At 40.2% G+C, this 25507-nt stretch overlaps 1 protein-coding gene across 1 annotated transcript in view; it reads right to left on the bottom strand.

The window, feature by feature from the left end:
• The window catches only part of si:dkey-106n21.1 (solute carrier family 23 member 1), a 146145-nt gene that overhangs the window by 98865 nt on the left and 21773 nt on the right, over nucleotides 1-25507 (bottom strand). The window contains exons 2-6 of the mRNA XM_060926757.1: nucleotides 21725-21906; nucleotides 21463-21634; nucleotides 18497-18678; nucleotides 6353-6470; nucleotides 2323-2479 (exon numbers count right to left, since the gene is read on the bottom strand). Coding sequence (XP_060782740.1) covers nucleotides 2323-2479; nucleotides 6353-6470; nucleotides 18497-18678; nucleotides 21463-21634; nucleotides 21725-21906 — 811 coding nt within the window. The remainder of the gene's footprint in view (nucleotides 1-2322; nucleotides 2480-6352; nucleotides 6471-18496; nucleotides 18679-21462; nucleotides 21635-21724; nucleotides 21907-25507) is intronic.

Raw genomic sequence — 25507 nt, 5'->3', positions numbered from 1 at the left:
CGGCTTCGGTAAGAGTTTAATAACAGGATGTCTATGGTTTAATCTACCAGTTAGCCCTATCGCGTCACATACGTCAGAGGAAAGAGTGATATGATTGGTTTAAGCTTCGTCACAGCCTTTTCTGGCTTCGACCAGTAGCAAACTGAGGCATTTCAGGGAGGCAGGTCAACCACGGGCTCTGGGAAACGGTTGGGCTTAATATCTTGGCCAGACCAATAGCTCGTAGAGCTTTGAAGTCGCATTAGCCAGACTAGGTGGTGCATAGCCGCCCTGACCACTTGCCTGAACACAAAAAAAAGGTGGTTTGGGATGAACTCAAGGCCATGCTCAAAATGGGCATAATTGAGTTGTCCCACAATGACTGGAGCAGCCTAGTGGTCCTGGTTCCCAAGACTGATGGGTTGTTCCGGTTCTGTGTGGACTATAGAAACGTCAACACGGTGTCTAAATTTGATGCATACCCAATGCCTTGCATTGATGAGTTGTTCAATCATTTAGGCACTGCTCACTTTTATTTGACACTGGATCTAACAAAGGGGAGGCAAAGTGGCCAAGTGGTTAGAGCACTTGACCACTAAGCAAACGGTCCCTGGTTCGAGCCTTGCCTCGGACAGTGATCTGGGGCTTGCCTCCTGTCCACCCAGCAGTGAATGGGGACCTGGTGGAAACACTGGGGAAGTTAAAGGTGGCGAGGAAAGGAACTGGCCACCCTACCTCACCATGCCGATGGCCTAGACAGAGTGTGCTCTCTAACAGACACTCCCCAATGTACGTACGAAAACATATATGGGACTCTTTGACTGATTGACTAACAAAGGGATATTGGCAGATCCCTTTGACTCCTCTATCCCAAGAGAAAATGGCCTTTTCCACATCGTTTGGGTTACAACAATTTGTCACACATCCTTTTAGGTTATTTGGGGCTCCTGCTACGTTCCAGCGGCTCATGGACAAGGTCCCCCACCCTCACGCTGCCTACACGGCAGTGTACCTCGATGACATCATTATTTATAGCAATGATTGGCTGCGGCACCTGGAACACCTTAGGGCCATCCTAGAGTAGCTGAGACGTGTATCAGTCTCACAGCTAACCTGTGAAAAGTGTGAAATTGGGTGGGTGGAAGTACGGTATCTGGGTTTCCACTTGGGTCATGGGTAGGTGTGTCCCCAAATTAACAAGAATGCAGCGATTGTGGCCTGCCCGAGGACCAAGACCAAAAAGGGGGTGAGACAGTTCCTAGGGCTGGCTGGCTACTATCGTAGGTTCCAGAGGTGGAAAAACTGGATTGACAAAGTAAAAGTCCTGCTTAGGTTTTCCTTCTGCCTGTGCTCTCAACACAGATGATTTCACCAATTAGCTCATCAACCTGGCTTAGGGGATGTGGTAAATAGGATCAGCTGGTTCACTGAATTGGCTGGAGCAAAAATGTGGCAGGGTTTTTACTTTCTGCACCCGGGTTTTTCCACCTCTGGTAGGTTCATACCTAATTATTTGGACATCACCAGGCTACTAACTGATCTCACTAAAAAGGGAGCACCAGATCCGGTCCAGTGGATGGAGCAGTGCCAACAGGCTTTCACTAGAGTAAAAGCTGCACTGTATGGGGGGCCACTTTTACACTCCCCTAGTGCCAGTCCCAAGCCTGGATAGGTTAGAGAGGGTTGCCAATACGGTAGGAAGGACATCCAATGTAAAACCTATACCAAATCAAATATGTGGATCATGATGGTCTGCTGTAGAGACCTCTAACAGGAACAGCTGAAACACAAAGAAGAAGTATAAATAAAACTTACTTAATTACTTACTCGTGTGATAGATTCTCTGCACACTTCAGAATACCTCTGTGTATGAGCTTTATCCAGAGGCTGTAGTTCCTTCAGCAGACCATAGTTTGCAGTCTGCTTTACTTTGATGATAAATCATGAAATATATTCAGATTGCTGTCATTTTGTTAGATTTGTCAGATTGCTGCCTGCTTATTAGAGCTAGGATTATGTTACCTGGTATTGGATTTTTTTTTTTTTTTAAATCAGAGCATCAAATAAATGGATATGGTATTGAAACAGTATCATTATCAATGCATCACTAGTGCCAATAAGTCTGAAGTTGCCAGGATCAGCCATGGCCTAAAGTTTAGGGAAGTAGCCTTGGGCCCAAAGGGTTGCCAGTTTGATTCCCTGGACTGGCAGGAAAAATGTGTGTGTGGAGTAAATGAACAGCACTTTCCCCTCCTTCTGTATCCATGTGCTCTAGTGAATGTGTGATAAATAAAGACTTCTTCTTCTATACAGTACATGTGGAAGTTTTACTAACACACCCACCTGGATAAGGCATGAAGAACCATTCAGCACTGCTAACTGCGTCCAGGTTGATGTCTGTCCAGGCCTGGTAGCTGTACTCATGTGGCGAAGTGGGCAGAACATCGAAGTACGTCAGGAGAAAGCACACCAGCCAAGCTCCAGTCATTCCAAACAAAGCCTGCCAAAGGCACACCAGTACATTTGCACATTTCTTGGCTTTTCCTCAGAGCCTGAAGGTGCTAAGAGGAGCATTTGAAAATTTGAATATGCAAATCAGCCTTGCCTTCAATCATAGAACAGGAATGAAGTAGACCAAGTAGATCAAGTCATTGGCCCGGGGTGTACAGATGCTTTGTATTCTTAGTGTTTTTTTTTTTTGACAGATTTCTCTGCAAGGCAGATTAGCAGAAATCAGTGACATTTTTCTAAACATTGACATTGAGGTTGAGTATAAAGGAGAATTCCTGTCCCATTGATTTACCTTTCTTCTGAAAAATTCCACATTATACTTTGATTCTTTCTGTGCACTGCTCTGAAACTAACAAGCTTTTAAGCGACACTAAGCTGAAGGTTAAATTGAGCTGAAATGTTTCCTTTTAACTGCTTTCTTCCTGGTAAGACCCGACGTTGCAGAATTACAACATTTTTATTTTTTCTAAAAAAATGTATAAATGTTTTGGGGTTTTTTTCACCTTAACATAGTCATTGAGTCCTATTGTTCAGTCTCACAATGGTATTGGATAGGACATTTGTGGCAGATCACAGAATCCAGGGACACATGTCTGCCTGGGGGCATTTTGAGTTATTGACAGATTCAGAAAGTACAGTTTCTAAGCTTTCCAATGATGCCTTCCATGTGGATATCTGACAATATTTGAAGAATGTGTGGCCTTTTGAAAGTGTATACTTCTTAAAACAGAAAAGGGAGAAAATCGCCCTCAAAGTTTTCCATCTCAGCTACTCTGGGTGTAGGGCGGGCACATAATGGTGCTCATCTGCATGACATTAAGGAAAGCCCTACCCCCTACTAGCTAGCATGATACTACTTTCATGTAAACAAAGATCACCACGTCAATTTTCCTTCCATGCAAAGTATGCGCAAAACAATTATGAAGTACAAAAATAAGTCCTAAAGTATACTTTAACGTTTTGTGGTTGAAAAATTACTCACACCATAAGAAAGAAAGATAGCACAATGATGACACAACTAACACAACACTAGTTTCATGTAAAGCCTCGGTCACAACTGGCTGTACGGTACATGCTCCTACGGCCGGTCTACATGCAAAAAACGCAAGAAACGCACGGAGAGCGCGCATGAAACGCACGAGAGCGCGCGTGTGATGTGCTGATTTTCGAGCCGCAGACCGGCCGCAGAGGTTCTTTGTCATGTCAAACAAACTCTACGGGCGCTTACTTTTTTTTTCAGGTTGCAAGACAAACTTACAGCCAACGCGCGTCTTTCTCCGTGAACAAAAAAAAAATGCAGCGATTTGGGAAACGCCAAAAATCACACGGCCAAAAAATCGTACGTCCGGTTGTGACCTAGGCTTAACCAAACCACAACACTCTCCGTTACATGCAAAAATAACCACACAACCTTAGATTAATAAACTTACCCCATCAGAAAGAGAAATGTCGCCTTGCACACACCAATGCCTCCGATGGAATGTAGTCCTAGAACGGTCCGTGTATCATCCGATCATTCAAGTATTCCATTCAATCTGGAAAACGAGGTTGCGGTTTTTTTGCTAGAAATGGTTATCTCCGATGTAAATACCGTGTGTCTGTTTGCTTTGCGGTGTTTCAGCTACTCTGCACTCTGTTTGACTTCCTCATTCCATAGTGAAATTACATGCCTGTATGCAGCTAAGTAGCCATGCGCTCAGTCCGCATCATACAGCTGATTCGCGAAAAAAACCCAAAAGACTTAAATCATCATGTGAATGGCCCATATGGTAATTTACCCACACCCCCCAGCAGGCTACAGTCCTGACAAAAACGAGACAATTTGCAACAAAAAATGTATGCTTTTCCAACAAAACAATATATTATCTGAAATACTGATTGCATTCTTCAAGATCTCAACTTGCACATGATGGAAAAAAAACAAAAATCACAAATTTCGAAAAAAATGCTTCTTGCGATTATCTCGGATTCGTTTCGGCCGACATGTGTCCCTGGATTCGGTGAGGGGTCACATTTGTATATAAGTCCGGCCCACAGGTCCCTAACTTTCACAAGCTGAAAAACTTTGGCCGAGCAACAACACTTTGTTTCATTGGACTGGATTTGTCAGATTTAAGTAAGTAAAATGCCTTTAATATTTTTTTTGGTGATCATTACACTGACTAGAACATGTACATATGTGGTTATTGTGAAATACATGCCTCAAATGTAAATTAGAGCATGTTATATATTTGTTGTAATTTTACAACACTGGGAAAGTGTGGTAGTCAAAATAGCCATGTTGTAAGTTTACAACATACCTGGCTAAGTGTAGTCTAAAAGACCCGACGTTACAGAATTACAAAATCTATGCAGACAACTACTTCACCTCTGTTCCACTGATAGAAAAGCTCCTCGATCGTGGAATCCATTATGTGGGAACAGCCAGGCAGGTGCGCCTACCCAACTGCAACCTTGAGGATGATAAGAGCTTGAAGAAGAAGGGGAGAGGAACCTTTGACTACAGAGTGGAGGTGAAACACAACATCTGTGCTGTCAAATGGTATGACAACAGAGCGGTCACACTTGTGTCATCCGTTGCTGGAACAGAACCAGTGCAGAAGATTCAATGCTGGGACAAAGCCAACAAGACCTACGTTGAAGTTGAAAGGCCTTACATTGTGGGTACCTACAACACATACATGGGAGGTGTGGATTTGTTGGACTCATTTACAGCCAAATATAAGTTCCCCCTGAAATCCCGCCGCTGGTACATGTACATCTTCTGGCATACCATCACCCTTGCTGTGGTCAATGCCTGGCTCCTCTACAAACGGGACTGCCAAGCTCTCAAGATCTCTAAAAAAAAGACACTGATCATGAGACTTTTCCAGGCACAGCTAGCATCCTCTCTCATTCTGGTGGACACGGTCAAAACTCCAAAGAGGGGACGACCATCTTCTGGTAGCCCAGACACATGGATGGTGACAACAAGCAGCCCTCTGAATGCACAGAAGAGGCCATCCTCGGGTGATGGGAGTCCAAACAGCATCCCACCAAAGAGATCATGTGCACACCTGCCACTGGATGCACGCAAGGACCTCATTGGACATTTCCCAATGAAGACTAAGAGAGGGCGCTGCAGACTTTGCCCCAAAGGGTACACCAACACACAGTGCCGCAAGTGTGATGTTCGTCTTTGCTTTTCGGAGGACAAGGACTGTTTCTGGAACTATCACTGTAAATGATCACTGCACTACTCCCTACATGCATGCACATGCTTGCCTTGCACATGTTCCTGTTTTTTATTTAGTTATTGTTTTAAAATAAAATTGCTATTCATAAAAATATGACTAATGTTGATATTATTATTCATGTTATATACTGTTCTGGGGCCAAGTAATAAGCAATCAACCATGCAAATGAACCCTTAATTTTTTTTACTGAGGTACAAACATTTGTACCTTTATGTTCAGACAATGAGTACAAATAGTCTACAGGAAATTCTGCTACCCACTTCAACCAACGTTGTAAGATTACAACATTCCCATAAAACCTTACAAAAACACATTTTTTTTTGCAAACACTTGATTTTCATCTCCAAAGGCCTCCTACAACACCATCTAAGAGGTTGCATTTTTTTTAAATGTTTTACTATGTCTGGGTTTTACAGACATAGTAAAACATTAAAAAAATCTGCTGGAACTTGCACCATGCTCTAAATACCACCAACATGAGCATTTTTTGGAAACCCAAAAAAGAGAAAAAACACCTTGAGGGATGCACATTTTACTAAAAGGGCCATGGTTTACTAGAATTGTATGCTATATAATGGTGAATACAAAAGATTTTTAAAAAGCTAAATGAACTAAATGAAACTCACCGAGAACAGACTAAAGAGAGGGTAATGAAACACTTTCCACTTCTTGTCCTTGTAAGCAACCAGAGGGACCTTGACCTTGCTGAGATACTGAGAGAAGAGAAGGATAAGAAACACTGTCCTGCAAAGAAAAAAGAAACTGCCAATAAGTTCAGCCAAATTTCTAACTTGTCAACTTTACACACAGAACAACTTTGTAGTCTTCATGTAGTATGTCTCATCTCATCTCATTATCTCTAGTCGCTTTATCCTTCTACAGGGTCGCAGGCAAGCTGGAGCCTATCCCAGCTGACTACGGGCGAAAGGCGGGGTACACCCTGGACAAGTCGCCAGGTCATCACAGGGCTGACACATAGACACAGACAACCATTCACACTCACATTCACACCTACGGTCAATTTAGAGTCACCAGTTAACCTAACCTGCATGTCTTTGGGGGAAACCGGAGCACCCGGAGGAAACCCACACTGACACGGGGAGAACATGAAAACTCCGCACAGAAAGGCCCTCGCCGGCCACGGGGCTCGAACCCAGACCTTCTTGCTGTGAGGCAACAGCGCTAACCACTACACCACCGTGCCACCCCATGTAGTATGTAATATGATCATTTTATACCATAATGCCCTTGACTCCTAGATTCTAATTGGTCAAAAGGTGTTGATTAATTTTCTCTCTGACATTAGTGCAACTGCAAGCCACAGGTTTATATTAATGCACTCATTCTAATACGTTATCATTTCTATCATAGTGGCTCTTTCACAGGGACTCATACAGCAGATGATCTACATAATTTTCTAAATATTCATTCATTCATTCATTATCTCTAGCCGCTTTATCCTTCTACAGGGTCGCAGGCAAGCTGGAGCCTATCCCAGCTGACTACAGGCGAAAGGCAGGGTACACCCTGGACAAGTCGCCAGGTCATCACAGGGCTGACACATAGACACAGACAACCATTCACACTCACACCTACGGTCAATTTAGAGTCCCCAGTTAACCTAACCTGCATGTCTTTGGACTGTGGGGGAAACCGGAGCACCCGGAGGAAACTCACGCGGACACGGGGAGAACATGCAAACTCCGCACAGAAAGGCCCTCGCCGGCCACGGGGCTCGAACCCAGACCTTCTTGCTGTGAGGCGACAGCGCTAACCACTACACCACCGTGCCACCCCATGTAGTATGTAATATGATCATTTTATACCATAATGCGCTTGACTCCTGGATTCTAATTGGTCAAAAGGTGTTAATTAATTTTCTCTCTGACATTAGTGCAACTGCAAGCCACAGGTTTATATTAATGCACTCATTCTAATATGTTATCATTTCTATCACAGTGGCTCTTTCACAGGGACTCATACAGCAGATGATCTACATAATTTTCTAAATATAATTTTCTTTTTTAAATGATAATTGTTCACATGGTGAAGCTTCCTTCCTATTAGGAGATTTTTTTTTTTATGGAAAGTGGCTCCAGAGTCAGCACTTTGCAACAATGGGTATGTTTTTCACCACAGCAGAGTTTTCAGGACAGAGGAGATCACACTTTCTGTTTTCTCTGTTTTTTTTTTTGTTTCTTTAAAGTGCTAGTCTTACAAAAATGACATCACCCCTGGAAATTATACCTTATAAAACTAGATGTGTTAAATAGTTTACTGTCTAAATTGTATTTTAATATGAGACCAGGAACATGTTCTATTTAGGCAGTAAAGTTTGGCTCTTTGAGTCCGCCTTACACAAATGATTTCCTGGTGAGTTACTGTTCATTCAAAGGAAGTGATGTCATGCGTGCAATGCTTGAAAGTTCACAGCATTTTTGGCTTCGTCTGCTTTGCAAAATGTAGCACGTTTTTAATGTTTTTTTATTCCAAAATAAAATTAAAACCAAAGCATGCCTCCTAAGAGGTGTGTCGTTCAAGGCTGTTCAAGTGTAGCCGATTAAAAAAAAAAGCAGAATTGCAATCCGTTATAGCTCAAAGTCGGCAGGACACTTACGGAATAAATGGTTTCGATTTGTACAGACAAAGAGCGGTAACTTCAAGCTGACAGGATGGTTTGGTGTCTGCTCCATAGATTTTGAAAAAGATAAATTTGCAAGGCAAATTCACATAGAAGGATTTGAGTACACAGAGCAGTTCCTATGATTTGGAAACAAAAGTCAGAAGCACCATCCCAAAGAGCTCACCACCACACAGGAAGTGTCCACCTTGTGTTTAGCCTGTTGCTTGAATTGATTAATTGTCCTTAGTCAGTTCAATAACATTCTAAGGTAGTTTATATGTGGCCAAATATAATACTTAGATAGCTGACAGACAATTACTGATCTAAAAGCAAACCAAAACATGCTTATTCACTCTGAGTCACTTCTTCATCCTTGTTGTCGTAAAGTTGTGTCGAAAGCTTTACAAAAGAAGGCAGTGGTGCATATGATGTCACATATGCAGCACCACTGACCAATAAATCGCTGTGATCCAATGGCAAACAAGCTTCTTTTTTTTTAAAGATTTTTTTGGGGCTTTTTTCACCTTTATTGGATAGGACAGTGTAGAGACAGGAAATGAGCAGGAGAGAGAGACAAGGAGGAATAACCTCGGGCCAGAATCGAACCCGGGTCCCCGAATTTATGGTATGGCGCCTTATCCACCTGAGCCACAACACCCCTGGCAAATAAGCTTTTAGCGATTTTTTTAAACAGAATTCAGACGGTAAAAATTTATTTTTTGAACCAATTTTTTTTTAGCGGTGAACTTTACAACCTATTTGAACATAGCACACACAGAAAGCCTGGGATTTTATGATGTCATTTTCATAAGACTAGCTCTTTAAAAGAGAGAAAAAGAAAGAGGCTGGTGAGAGAACAACTGTTTACAGCTGCTATAAAGTAACTGGTATCTGGAACTATCATGATTTGGAATATTCCACAACATTAAAGCTGCTTTTACATGGGTAGCAGGAACAAGTTGTGCCCACTTTCTTTTGTGTTTACACCCTCACTCTCTATCGGTAGCAGACTGGAAGTTAAGCTGCTTTTATATGAGTACTTACACCAGAACAAGTTGTTCTTGGAATAAGTTGCCCCGACGCAACTGACTAAATATGATTTGTTCTGGAACAATTTGACACCGATGGGTGCAAACTTGCTCCACTTTACAAGGTGGTGCAACCTGTTCCAGGACAAACTTGTTTCCGCTTATTGTCTATACACAATCGGTGGTAAGTAGGTGGGCTTACGCATGTGCAGTAGCATTCATCCAGGTCATTTATCATCCGGACAAGATGGCTTCATGGCAAATTCAATGGTCAGTTCTTCTGAAGTGCTTTTCCTTGTCAAACTTCTCACCTTTAAATGATCACAATCACAGTGATAACTGGACTAAAGATGTTCTTGACTCGTCCAGTTGTGGGGAGATGCAGGTACCCTTTTGAATTTGGAGAAATCAGGCCGCAATGTGCCGATTTACCACCAAATCACTGAGAAACAGAACCGAGCAGCGAGAGGACAATAAAGCGAGTTAAAAACAAGCTTCTGATCACTGATTTGTGCTTACCTGTTTAACCTCCAGTTTGCCACTGATAAAAAGTGAGTGTGTAAACACAAAGGAAAGTGGGCGTAACTTGTTCCAGGTGTAACTTGTTCCTGCTGTCCATGTAAAAACAGCTTTCGACAGGTAAACACAAAAGTGTGTATGTGCAAATTAATGATCACAAGTAAACCTGGGGGCAGCCATGGAAGCCTGACTGTTAGAGAAGCAGCCTTAGGCCTAAAGGGTTGCTGGTTCAATTCCTGGAACCGGCAGGAAAAAATATGAGGGGAGTTGAGTGACTGAACAGTACTTTCCCCTCCCTCTGTATCCCTCTGCTGAAGTGCCCTTGAGCAAGGTCCCTAACCCCCAACTGCTCCTAGGAGCTGTAGCATAGCTGCCCACTGCTCTGGGTATATGTTTATGCTGATTTTTCACTTGTGTGTGTTCACTGCTTCAGATGGGTTAAATGTAGAGGAGGAATTTCACTGTGCTTGAGTGTACATGTGACAAAAATAAAGACTTCTTCTAAATAGTGGGTGATGACGAAAGGTGTGCGTTCAAGTTTTTTAAAGGTTTTCATGGCTCTTTCATGGAAGTTTGACAAGGAAAAGCACTTGAGAAGAACTGACCATTGAATTTGCTGTGAAGCGATCTTGTCTAGAAGATAAATGACCCGGATGAATGCTAAAGCATAAGCCCTCCTACTTGCCATTTATTGTGTTTAGATAGTAAGAGCCCGGTCTCACAACACTGATACCTTTCACTATACCTATAACTACAACTCTGACTGTACCTCTGCCTAAATTAAGTTCCAGTCTGGAGCAGAAACCCTACAACTATAATCCCGACTACAACCCCAATTCCAAAAAAGTTGGGACAAAGTACAAATTGTAAATAAAAATGGAATGCAATGATGTGGAAGTTTCAAAATTCCATATTTTATTCAGAATAGAACATAGATGACATATCAATTTTTTAAACTGAGGAAATATATCATTTAAAGAAAAAAATTAGGTGATTTTAAATTTCATGACAACAACACATCTCAAAAAAGTTGGGACAAGGCCATGTTTACCACTGTGAGACATCCCCTTTTCTCTTTACAACAGTCTGTAAACGTCTGGGGACTGAGGAGACAAGTTGCTCAAGTTTAGGGATAGGAATGTTAACCCATTCTTGTCTAATGTAGGATTCTAGTTGCTCAACTGTCTTAGGTCTTTTTTGCCGTATCTTCCATTTTATTGATGCGCCAAATGTTTTCTATGGGTGAAAGATCTGGACTGCAGGCTGGCCAGTTCAGTACCCGGACCCTTCTTCTATGCAGCCATGATGCTGTAATTGATGCAGTATGCGGTTTGGCATTGTCATGTTGGAAAATGCAAGGTCTTCCCTGAAAGAGACGTCATCTGGATGGGAGCATATGTTGCTCTAGAACCTGGATATACCTTTCAGCATTGATGGTGTCTTTCCAGATGTGTAAGCTGCCCATGCCACACACACTAATGCAACCCCATACCATCAGAGATGCAGGCTTCTGAACTGAGCGCTGATAACAACTTGGGTCGTCCTTCTCCTCTTTAGTCCTTATGACACGGCGTCCCTGATTTCCATAAAGAACTTCAAATTTTGATTCGTCTGACCACAGAACAGTTTTCCACTTTGCCACAGTCCATTTTAAATGAGCCTCGGCCCAGAGAAGACGTCTGCGCTTCTGGATCATGTTTAGATACGGCTTCTTCTTTGAACTATAGAGTTTTAGCTGGCAACAAGCTAAATGCGGATGGCATGGTGAATTGTGTTCACAGATAATGTTCTATGGAAATATTTCTGAGCCCATTTTGTGATTTCCAATACAGAAGCATGCCTGTATGTGATGCAGTGCTGTCTAAGGGCCCGAAGATCACGGGCACCCAGTATGGTTTTCCGGCCTTGACCCTTACGCACAGAGATTCTTCCAGATTCTCTGAATCTTTTGATGATCTTATGCACTGTAGATGATGATATGTTCAAACTCTTTGCAATTTTACACTGTCGAACTCCTTTCTGATATTGCTCCACTATTTGTCGGCGCAGAATTAGGAGGATTGGTGATCCTCTTCCCATCTTTACTTCTGAGAGCCGCTGCCACTCCAAGATGCTCTTTTTATACCCAGTCATGTTAATGACCTTTTGCCAATTGACCTAATGAGTTGCAATTTGGTCCTCCAGCTGTTCCTTTTTTGTACCTTTAACTTTTCCAGCCTCTTATTGCCCCTGTCCCAACTTTTTTGAGATGTGTTGCTGTCATGAAATTTCAAATGAGCCAATATTTGACATGAAATTTCAAAATGTCTCACTTTCGACATTTGATATGTTGTCTATGTTCTATTGTGAATACAATATCAGTTTTTGAGATTTGTAAATTATTGCATTCCGTTTTTATTTACAATTTGTACTTTGTCCCAACTTTTTTGGAATCGGGGTTGTATAATATTTGTTGGTCCTGCCACTCAGGGAAATAAGTGCATGAAAGATAAACCAATCGAAACCAAAAGAGTGAAAGTGATTATCATGTGAATAATATAGTCTTTTGTGAATAGTCATCATGTGACTCATGATGCGAATTACCATGCGAATAGTCTTTTGTGAATGCATAAGTGAGCGCCCAGTCCTCCGACTCAGGTGTGACTGAGTAAGGTGACAAGATTTATATTTCATCTAATTTAGGTAATTTTAAAAATATAATATTATTTGGCAGTGGGCACATAGGAAAGTGTATCAGATCTTTTTTACATGATCCACAGATAGTGTGTGTGTGTGTGTGTGTGTGTGTGTGACTGCACGCTCTAAAATCTCAGTTTAAAATGGCACAGCAACACACACAACACACACTACATACTGTACACTTTTCCACACACACTTACCAGTCATACCCACTCTACTGCCGATGATCTTCCATACAGCTTCCTTTTTGACTGTGTCTTTGTACAGCTAGTGCTTTTTGTCATAAAGCATAAAATTATACATGGTCTCTCTGCACCTTATCTTACGTCCAATATTGTTCGAGTGGCTGATGTACATTCTTGCAATACTCATTTTAACCAATACAGTTTAATGATCCCTAAGTTCAAGAATCATGGTCAAAAATCCTTCCTGTTCAGTGCTGTGAAACAGTGGAATAGTCTGCCGCCACAGATAGAGTCAATTCAGAGCTTTCAGTGTTTTAAAAGGACTGTTAAAAGGCACTTTTTTACATAATCTGTAATTGTCTTTTTATGTTTTTTTTAAAGTAATATTTATACTGATGTCCTAGTCATTATGCTCATGAGCATTTTCCATTGGCGGTATTTCTAGTCTGTTTTTTTTACCTTGTTCCTGCCATGTTGAAACTTAACTGTAGGACCACAATGGAATTAAGTGTATTTACACTTTTTGTGTAATCCTTGGTTTCGTTTCATGTTTTTCAGTTGTGGTGTATATGCGTACGGTATTGCTGATTTGCATGTTATTTTACTTCAATAAATTAAATCAATCAATCAATCAGCATGGGATTCTTCGACCCTTCTATAATCAGCTTCTCCTCCATTGATACAACAAGAATGTACAAAGATGCCCAGGGAAAAACAGCATGTGCTCAGACAACGTCACATGTAAACAATGTTTTATCGGATCAGGTCCAGGCCTGGAAAAATTGCTCCAGAAGCAATCTTGCCAATACAGATAATCCCAGATCTGGGCTATAGGGATCATTATTGGTCTGGTATGACCACCAACCACATTAACTGCAGGGGACTGATTTATTTATAATCATTGGTGCTGTGGGATCGGGCCCTTAACGAAAACAAGTTGCACCTGGAGCAAGCTGCATCACCTCGTAAAGTGGAGCAAGTTGCGCCCACTGGTGTCAAACTGTTCCATAACAAATCGTGTTTAGATGGGCAGTTGCACCGGGGCAACTTTTTCCGGGAACAACTTGTTCCAGTGTAAGTGCCCATGTAAAAGCAGCATAAATGTTGTGGAAAGGATAAATGGATAAAATTGTAATTGTTGCCAAATTGCTGTGGTATAAAAGGAATAAAACACTTCAGGATGTGTTGTTATAGGAAGATATTCGTCTTTTAGTCACTTTAGTCACGAATATTTATTTAATGTGTTTAATGTTAATGTATGTTAATTAGTGTGCTTGCAAAAGCACACTATTGTTCTTCTTAAGTTTTATTTTTATTATTATTATTATTATTATTATTATTCCGTTTCACCTGTTTTTTGGATCCACTACTCCTCCTAGGGCTTTCGAGATAGAGACACCGTTCCAACGCTGAAACGTAGGGCCCAATCTGGAATGGTGCGCTTGTTTTCAGCTTTCGGATCGGCACACCTGTTCTCTCGTTCTTGTCATTTTTCTGTCATTTTTTTCCCATAGAGAATGAATAGGGCTCACGAATCGAATTGCCCTGCTCGGATACGCTTCATCGCAGATGCACCAAACCTCATGTGATACCTCAGGCCAACTCCCCAGACACATATATGCATTCGGTTCTGACCCACACTCATTTTTCCTTTCCTTTCATGCCCCACTTTTTCATCCATTCACTTCCATTCATTTTTGGCCCCATTGAAAATGAATGGCGTTTCGGGAAAAAAACATTCACACTCCGTCAAATTTTTTCACTGAGTGACCAAACTTCAAGAGACTTCATATGATGCCTCAGGGCAAGTCCCCACACATATCCATCCCCTCATCTGAGACCTGCACTCGTCTTTTTCTTGGTTTTCACACATCCTTTTTTCCCTCCATAGGCTTCCATTGATTTTTGGCCCCATTCAAATGAATCGAGTTTTGCTCAGTAACACTTCACCACATATCCACTGGTGTAGTGTGCTTGTATACAGCTTTTGGATCGATGCACCCGTTCTGTCGTCTTTGTCGTTTTTCTGTTGTTTTTTCCCATAGAAAATGAATAGGACTCATGAATTGAGTCGTCCTACTCAGACACGCTCCATTGGAGATGCACCAAACTTCATGTGATACTTCAGATCAACTCCCCTGACACATTCATGCAATCGGGTCTGAACTGCACTTGTCTTTTCCTTTTTTCCTTCTTTTTTTCTTCTGTTCTGAGCAAGCACACTTTGCATTTTCTTTGCGGAAATGCAGTCTAGTTTTGATATTAATCTTTGATGTAGAATTAGTTTTCATAGTACACTACATAAAGGTTCAACATTTAACAGAGTAGCTTTCACCAACATTCAGCAAAAGTTTTATTTTTATTTTTAGATTTAATGTCGGGTGGCACAGTGGTGTAGTGGTTAGCGCTGTCGCCTCACAGCAAGAAGGTCCTGGGTTCAAGCCCCGGGGCCGGTGAGGGCCTTTCTGTGTGGAGTTTGCATGTTCTCCCCGTGTCCGCGTGGGTTTGCTCCGGTTTCCCCCACAGTCCAAAGACATGCAGGTTAGGTTAACTGGTGACTCTAAATTGACCGTAGGTGTGAGTGTGAATGGTTGTCTGTGTCTATGTGTCAGCCCTGTGATGACCTGGTGACTTGTCCAGGGTGTACCCCACCTTTCGCCAGTAGTCAGCTGGGATAGGCTCCTGCGACCCTGTAGAACAGGATAAAGCGGTTACAGATAATGAGATGAGATTTAATGTCCATGATGGACATCCTTTTCATTCAGGCTGTGTTCCTACCTCATGCTCAGTGTTCCTGTATGTTCCAAGTCCACCATGACCCTAACCAGGAATAAACATGTAATGAATCTGAATTTGTGAATTAAATATTGAAACGTTCAGATATTGCGACTCTGCTCAGATGTTGGATTCATCCAAGAGCACTTTTATGGGTTTAAATCTTCTCTTCAGATCAGGAAAATACTGACTGTGTCTTAGAAAAATAGAAAAATAAAATAAATGCAACATTTACTGTTTACTTTTTTAATGCAACTGATTGATATTAAACTATAAGTACTATTCAATGATTTAAGATAAATAGTTTTATTATTAATGGTGAATCTGCTCCAGGGCATGCGCTAAATGCAAATTTTTTATGTTTTGTGGCTCAGAGCAGTTACATTTTGGTTGGAATCTGGTTCAATGACTCAACACTGCAGCTTAAGTACAAAGTCCACAAAAGTCCATAAAAAGGAAATGTCTTTTTCTTTCCCCCTTTATACTCACTACACTCAGCCAAGCAGCACACTGTGATATGGACTTGAGCACTGAGTTAATGAATGGACCTCAGTGACTGGCCTCAGGCTACAAGTCTACAACAGGGACAAACAAACTCGCATGCACATCCACTCAGACAAAACTGTGCACACAAAGGCGTACACTGCGATACACATACACGCACAGAGGCACCTGGAGTGCTAGGCTAATGGGCTGGTAAACAGAGATGTGTAGACTGCCGTTCAGTGAATGCAGTGTTCTGTGATACACCTGGCAGACCTTTAAATGTTCTTTTATAGGTCATTAATGAAACAGGACTGACTGAGACTTTGCACTAAAAGCCATTCTTTCTCTCCGTACCCGATCCATTCCTGATCTGCAGTAATGAACACTGCACTGAATATATTGCTCAAGAACTACTGTCACTAGTATATAATGTTCTGTTGATATATTAATTGGCCTTCTATAGCTCCACAAACAAATTACAAACAGAACTGATGCTGAATGTTTGACAGATTTATGATTGCAGTAATCTGGGGTCATTACCAGCAATGCGCTTGGTTTAAACTGCTCCTACTATTATATCATTTAGACTAATAGGTGCTGTCTCAAAGTCTCAGGTTACCATGTTTGAGGAATGGAGCAAAGGCTCATAATTTGTCTCTCAGTCAGAAAAAAGTTTCTTTGGAGTCAACTGGCTCAAACATCTGCATCTTCAGGAGTTAATACCTGCCTCAAAGTTGGTTAACGGCATCTTAAACTCCTGCCTCAGTTTGAGTTAATTGCTGTTTCAAACTTTTGCCTCAGTTTGAGTTAATGAGTCAATTTTCTGCTTCAGCTTGAGTTTGGTGCTGTCTCAGATTTCTTCCTCATCTTGATTTAACTGTTGTCTCAAATTCTGCCTCAGCTTGAGTTAATTCCTGTTTCAATTAACATCTGATCACATCTGGCCAAGTTTGAGTGAATTGGTCTGATAATTTACTCTGAGTTATTTGCTGCCTTAAATTTCTGCCTCAGCTTGAGATAATGGGTTCTCAAACTTTTGCCTCCACCCATGTTAACTGCTGCTTTAAGTTTGTATTAAATGTTGCCTCAACCTTAATTGCTATCTCAAACATTTGCTACTTCAAAATTTTGTCTCAGAATGAGTTAATAGTTCCTTAAGTCTCTGCCTCAGTGCGAATTAACTGCTGCCTCAATCTGTGCCTTGGCTTCGATTAATTTTGTCTTAAGCTGTCACATCAAGTTTAAGTTTCCTCAAATTTCTGCCTCAGCTTGAGTTAACTTCTGCCTCAAACCTTATAGGGTAGTCACACTAGAGGAAGAATGAGCCGGAATGCCGTCGGAATGAAAATTCTTCGTATATTCTGGGATATTCAAAGTGCATTCTAAAAATTCTGACTGCATTCTGAGTGCATTCCAAACATTCGGGCCCATTCTTGTGGCCGGCCCGAAAGTTTTGCTCATGCTCAAAACATTCGAGGTGCATTCGAAGAGGAGAAATATCAAATGGCATTTGAAGTGTATTCTAACTGCATTCTAAATATTCTTACGGCATTCCAACAGCATTCGAAACATTCTGATTGCATTCAAGGGAAAAATCGAAATGGCAAGCCACTTCAAATCCTGCCAGAATGTCCTGAATGTGCCTCGAATGAGTCAGAATACCATCGGAATGAAAATTCTTTGTATATTCTGGGATATTCGAAGTACATTCTAAGTATTCAAGCTGCATTCTCTTTGAATTCTTAGACGTTCGAAACATATTCGGCGGCTATTCCGGGAGCGTTCTGACTGCATTTGAGATTAATTCATACAGCATTCGAGGCACCTTCCGACCAGACTTCAGGTGGTATTCGGGCAGCAATCAAACCACACTCATACGGCATATGAAGTGCATTCTTAATATTCTTACTGCATTCTAACAGCATTCTAGGTATTCCTACTGTGTTCAAACTACATTTGAACTGCATTCGAAAGCTAATACACCTGGAATGTGCAAGAATCATTCAAGGTGGGTTCAAAGTGCATTCTAAGTATTTGAACAGCATTCTTACAAAGCTGTAAGAATGTCGGTCAGTTTGAAATTCCCACCCGAATGTGGCATGAATTTTGAAAAATTTTTCATTCCGGCTGGTTCTGCTTGATTCCTGCTAATTCCAAATAAGTGTGATGGGGGCCTTAGGCTTGGCTTGAGTTAGTGGCTGCCTCGATCTTTTACTATGGCTAAACAGCTTCCTCCACTTTCTGCCTCAACTAGAATGAACTACTGCCTCAAGTTTTTGCCTCAGCTTGAGATCATTTTTGTCCCACTTTGCCTTAAATACTGCCTTAACCTTTGCATGGTCTTGAGTTAACTGCTGCCATAAACTTTTACTCCAGGGTGAATTAATGGCTCCTGAAGGTTCTGCCTCAGCTTGAACGACCTGCTACCCCAACCTTCTACCAAGTGTCTCAGCAACATACTACAAGCCGACTCACAGAGCTGAAATTCCCCAGTGTCCTCCAGACTTCTTCCCAGCTTGGATGAAGAGTGACAGCCCAATCAGATTGATGGTTGGAATGATAGTCAATGGTCCGATGAACTTCAGCACAAACCCCACCAGCCCCGAGAGTCCAAGCATGACCTGAAGCAACGATGCCACCAGGATTGCTCCCTGGATCTAGCAAAGGAGCATGCATTATACACAAGCACTTCTCCTAACAGCAAAGATTGGAGGTTCTCAAACCCAGTTTAGTCCAGTTTGTATTCCAGTTCAGAAGCAATCCACCTGATGGCCTTGCTTATCTGGATCAGGCATCCAAGCTTTCAAGGGTATTTTTGAGGAAGTCCTTAATATAGTCTGGAAGCTTTGACAGAAATTTAACTTGGTAGTAAACTTGAAGAACAAAGCTTGTAAGAAATGCTCTTATAGTTTTTACAAATGATCTTTTTAGAAATCTAAGCAAATTAAGAAATTAGTCTTCAAGTCTCAGCATGGCTACAATATATACAAGTGCATTTCATTAAACTTGTATGGTACTTACACTTCACTGATCTCAAAGAGTAGCTCTAGTGCTCTGAACGTGTGTGTGTGTGTGTGTGTGTGCAAGAGATTGGGTATGTCATCTCTTGCTATGAGACTGCCTTTGGGGTAAAACTGTGGTTTTACCTGTGGTGTTATTCCAATATTAAGGGGTTTTTGTACTGCAACTGCACTGTGACATGTGTGCAGGATTCTCGTACTTTATGTTATTTATGGTTCCCTCTGTTCTTCCTACAAATAGCTTAGACTTGTTTCTTGTTCATTGGTAGAAACTTTAGTGCTTCACCTGTAAGTCATTTTGAATGACCGAATCTGTCAAACTGTTTACAGGGGCCTGAGGGAGGGGGAGCTGAGGATGCTATACTGCCCCCTAGTAAAACAGGCTAAGTCATTTTTTGTGATTATAATTCAGATATTTAAACTACAAATTCTTAAATTAAGTTTTTAGTCTTGAGTCAATTTAAAAATCAGTAAAGTGTCTAATTAATGTCAATTTATTAATGTAATACTATTAGTCATTTGCCATTTTTTTTTGATAAATTATTTTTATTTCGACACATTGATGGAAGCAGACCTACCTCAGTACGCAATAAACTATGACCAAGTATAATTTGAGACAAACACCATGCTTTACATGTACTTATTTATGTTACAGTGTCTTGCAAAAGTATTCATCCCCCTTGGTGTTTGTCCTGTTTGGTTGCATTACAAGCTAGAATTAAAATGGATTTTTGTGAGGTTAGCACCATTTGATTTACACAACATGCCAAGCACTTTAAAGGTTCAAATTGTTGTTTTATTGTTACACACAAACAATAATTAAGATGAAAAAACAGAAATCTGGAGTGTACATAAGTATTCACCCCCTTTCATATGAAACCCCTAAACAAGAACTGGTCCAACCAAATCACTTCATAAGTCCCATAATTAGTTGAGTAAGATCCACCTGTGTGCAATCAAAGTGTCACATGATCTGTCACATGATGTCTGTATAAATCAACCTGTTCTAGAAGGACCCTAACTCTGCAACACTACTATAGATGAACACTGAAGGAGCTGCAAAGATCCACAGTGGTGATGGGAGTATCTGTCCATAGGACCACTTTGAGCCATACACTCCACAGAGTGAGGCTTTATGGAAGAGTGGCCAGAAAACAACAACAACAACATTGCTTAAAGAAAAATATAAGAAAACACATTTGGAGTTTGCCCAACAGCATGTGGCAGACTTTCCAAACACATGGAAGAAGATTCTCTGGTCAAATGAGACTAAAATTTAACTTTTTGGCCATCATGGGAAATGCCAAGTGTAGCGCAAACCCAACACCCTGAGAACACCATTCCAACAGTGAAGCATGGTGGTGGTAGCATCATGCTGTGGGGATATTTTTCATCTGCAGGGAGAGGAAAGCTGGTCAGGACTGAAGGAAAGATGGATGGCAGTAAATAGATGGCAATTCTGGAGGAAAACCTGTTTGAGTTGGCCAGAAGTTTGAGACTGGGACGAAGGTTCATGTTCCAGCAGGACAATGACATTAAACATACTGCTAAAGCTATACTGGAGTGGTTTACAGGGAAACATTTAAATGTCTTGGAATGGCCTAATCAAAGCCCAGACCTCAATCCAATTGAGAAACTGTAGCATAACTTGAAGATTGCTGTGCACCAATACAACCCATCTATCTTGAAGGAGTTGGAGCAGTTTTGCCTTGAGGAATGGGCAAAAATCCCAGTGGCTAGATGTGCTAAGCTAATAGAGACATATCCCAAGAGACTTGCAGCTGTAACTGCAGCAAAAGGTGGCTCTACAAAGTATTGACTTTTTTTTGGGGGGGAGGGGGGTGTATACCTATGCACACTCCAGATTTTTGTTTTTTTTATTTTAATTATTGTTTGTATCACAATTAAAAAGAAAAAACAATTTGCACCTTTAAAGTGGTAGGCATGTTGTGTAAATCAAATGATGCTAACCTCCCAAAAATCTATTTTAATTCCAGATTGTAATGCAACAAAACAGGACAAACACCAAGGGGTATGAATACTTTTGCAAGACACTGTATTTACTAACATAATTATTTACTTGCTTTCTCATTAATTAATTTATTTAATTAGCCTATTATACTATATACATACATATATATATATATATATATATATATATATATATATATATATATATATATATATATATATATATATTTAATTACTTATTTAAATTAAATATAAATGTAACTTTCCACCCACATAAACTCGTTAGAAAATCAGTAGAGTTTTACTTTGACATTAGCATTCAAATTTATGAGAACTTTTTTTTTTTTTATCTTCTGGAGAAACACCAAGATATGAATGAACATGTTAGATAGTAGCTTGGCATACTAAATAGCTTAGTACTCTTTGGCTAAAACAATAGTGTGTGTGTACCTCTTGTATGTGTATTTTCCACATTTCCTCAGGGTCTATGTGGGAGACAGCCGCTACTGTGGCATTGAAGTCTGGAGTCATGCTTCCCTTTGGGCACTTCCACTTGGGCAGTGCCAGGATAGCCAGCATTGGTGTGATAAAAGTAAACATTCCTCCTTGCAATATTGTCAGCCTGAGATGGACAAATGTGGATGCTTCTTTAGAGTGTATTAGTTACATTACAAGGATGCGAATGTAGAAGAAAATAAGGCATTCAGGCAACCTGGTCCCAATGGTGGTCTGAAGCATGGTGCAAATTCCTGACACAAAGAAGATGGTGGAGATGAGCTGGCTCTTGGCTGCATTGTTGTCCTTAATGCACAACGGCTTGGCAAGGATTAAAGGGATAGCCAGGATCCCACCAAAAGCCAGAATGTAATGCTTAAATGAGAGACATGGGAAAAACTAATCAGTGCAGATGGACATTTGTTGAATAAAAAAAAAAAAAGTATTTTCTGTGGACAAGTTTTTCAAGGAGTGATTTATTTTGGTTCTATTTTACAAGTGAAGTGGAACATAAATAAAAGACAAAGAGAGATGGCTAATTTAAGGTGGCCCTCTGGAATTTTTCGCTGACATAAAATACCCACATGCTTTCAGACCCCCCATGGCACTTGTGATTTTAATGAAGGGTTTGGAGTATGACCCCTCTCATCAGGTCTCCTATGTATTCCTCTCCTAGCATGTTGATGTGATTGGCTTTGAGGGTGAGCTTTAATGTTGTGGAAGGTCTGGCTCATGTTCTCTTCCCCATAGACTCAAGAATTAAAAGAAAACAACATGCTCGGTAGTGGACCAAATGGATTCATCTCCCTGTTTACACACTGGAGCTAAGAATGGAGACAAGAAGACAAAACTTTAACAGTGATGACTTGCTCATTTAGGCACAAAACTTAGATGACATAGCAATCATTGGTTAATGGCCCAGGCAAACCTCCTTTGGCATTATACCCCATCACACTTAAAAACATAAACAACAACAACAACAGCAGCACTACTACTAGTAGTAAATAAATAAACACACACACACACACACACACATATATATATATATATATATATATATATATATATATATATATATATATATATATATATGGGTCCGTCTCAGAAACTGATCTCTCATTTGGGACATTATGGTCAAAAAATTAATTTTCTAATGTTACAATTTTTTTTTTTTTGCATTTACCTAACACTCAGTGTTTCTTTTGTCATGTTTAATAAGAATAAAGATAGCATCTTGCTTTATCTGGCCTCCACTGTGGAATTTTTTTTTTGATTACAGTTCAAATGCTTTTGTAAAATTGATTTACATATAAAATAACTAAATCATGAAGAATTAAAGCCCCTCCTTCACAGATGAGTGAAAATATTGAATAAATTTCCTCTTTTTGATTGCTTGGGTTAAAAATGCCAAATTATGATGACTAAATTGATTATTCACTTAAATATGAATAATATGATACATTTTGGATATTTGATATGGCGAAATAGGACACAATGGAAAAATCAAGAACACACCGGAAAGATGAGAATAACGGCACTGGTAAAAGAACAGCGACTGTACCGGCTGAAGGTTGCGCCGGTCTCTGCTGCGGCGCCCGAGCAACGGGACATCACTACCGCACCGGATGGAGCGTGAGGCGGGGGCGGGGCAAAACGACTGGCCGTAGATTCTATCAAAAGTTTGATCTAAATTGACCATGGTTGCAAAATATTGGCCAAAAATACGCAAACACTACAAAATATGAAAGTAAGATGAAAAAGAAACATTCTATTGCCTTATACTGCAAGACTAAAACAAAATAAAACTGTCAAAACTCACCTTTTCAGTGATAACGTCCGAACAGATCACCCGCGTAACAGAAAGACCGCAAATGGAAGCACGATCAACTTCTAACTGCTGGAGTGGAAAATTCCATTCTACACATGCAAATTGTTAATGTGTGTCCTTCCCCGGACACAAATAACATGCTACAGTAAAAAATAGACCTTGACCATGAGGCTTTCCATTTAGATCAAAACACATGATCGTATTGGTTTTGGGTATGCAGAAAATGGAGTTACAACGGTGATCAAATATTTTGCATGATGTTTTATTACGGTTATGATTATTCTGTGAGCGCACCAATCCTTAGGTGTATAAAGTTACAACTTAAAATACAATTAATGATAACTGTAGACTTTTCAGTGGACTACAATCTTTTTAAGGGAATGCAATGTAGTCAACCATTTATCATGTCCCAGATCAAGCAGTGTTGTTTTAGGCAGCCATTTTTGATTTAGTTTTAGTCTTAGCCTTTTGGACGAAATGCTTATTAGTTTTAGTCACATTTTAGTCAATTCCATCCTTGATAGTTTTGGTTTAGTTTTAGTCGACGAAAACTAAAAGGGTTTTAGTCCAGTTTTAGTCAGTCATTCATTTTAGTCAAAAAAATTACTTTAAAACATTAAATTAGGCCAGTACAGAGATAGGAAATTGTAATCGAGGTTGACAGGTTGTGCATAACATACTCTCAAAACAGTGTCTCAAAACAAACTTGTTTCACTTGAACATAAAAAGTATGTCAAATATTTGGGTTTAATAATCGATGACAATCTTTCTTGGAAGCCTCATATTGATTTTATTTGCAACAAAATAAGCAAGGTTGTCGGCCTTTTGGCCAAGCTTAGACATTTTATTCCACTACATACCCTTATGACATTATATCGCTCTCTGATTCAACCTTATTTAACATATGGTCTTAGTTCTTGGGGACAGGCTTGTAAAACTCATATAAATAAAGTATTAATCCTACAAAAACAAGCTTTAAGATTAATCCATTTTGTTGATAATAGAGAAAGTGCCCTTCCATTGTTTTCCAAAACCAATATTTTACCAGTAAATCTTCTTTTCTATGAATGTATTTCTAAATTAATGTATGATGTTGTTAATCAAAGTGCACCCTCAAACATTTGTAAATTATTTTTCTTCTATTTCTAGTATCCATTCTTATAACACTAGGTCATCTTACTCCAAGAACTTATATACTCAGTATTCTCGTACAAATCTACAAAAAAACTCATTTTTCCATGTTGGTGTTAGGATATGGAGCCAGATTCCAACTTCTATAAGATCTTCATCTAAATTGTCGTTCAAGAAAAAAGTCAGACACCACCTTTTTTCTGATTTAAGTAGATATGGATATGATGTTGACATCTCCAAACTCTTTCTTTCTACATAACTTTATTTCTATATATAATTAAGAGCTATATATATTTATTTATTTATCTTAGTTTTAGGGTGGCGGCACGGTGGTGTAGTGGTTAGCGCTGTCGCCTCACAGCAAGAAGGTCCTGGGTTCGAGCCCTGGGGCCGGCAAGGGCCTTTCTGTGTGGAGTTTGCATGTTCTCCCTGTGTCCGCATGGGTTTCCTCCGGGTGCTCCGGTTTCCCCCACAGTCCAAAGACATGCAGGTTAGGTTAACTGGTGACTCTAAATTGAGCGTAGGTGTGAATGTGAGTGTGAATGGTTGTCTGTGTCTATGTGTCAGCCCTGTGATGACCTGGCGACTTGTCCAGGGTGTACCCCGCCTTTCGCCCGTAGTCAGCTGGGATAGGCTCCAGCTTGCCTGCGACCCTGTAGAAGGATAAAGCGGCTAGAGATAATGAGATGAGATCTTAGTTTTAACTTTAAATATTATTTAATACCATGCATGAATTATTATTATCAGTATGACAAGTATACCTCTCTCTCTCTATATATATTTTTCAATGTTATTGAATGATATATTACTGTACCTTTATATCGAATAACAAGTATTGTCTCCTCTTTTTCTTTTTGTTACCAAATAGTTGTTAATTTGTCAAGTATGTTTTATTATCTTTTTCATACATATTTAAGTATTATATTAATTCATATAAAATATTTTTTTTCTTTGTAAACATGAGTCTGCCTTGATTAGCAGTGCGCTATTTGCAGACTCATGTAGTCTATTATATGTTTATATATAATTGAAATAAAAGAT

The sequence above is a fragment of the Neoarius graeffei genome, chromosome 8 (genome assembly GCF_027579695.1).
Source record: "Neoarius graeffei isolate fNeoGra1 chromosome 8, fNeoGra1.pri, whole genome shotgun sequence".
NCBI lineage: Eukaryota > Metazoa > Chordata > Actinopteri > Siluriformes > Ariidae > Neoarius > Neoarius graeffei.
Note: the sequence above shows the minus strand (reverse complement) of the source record. Positions and strands in the feature narration are given on the sequence as shown.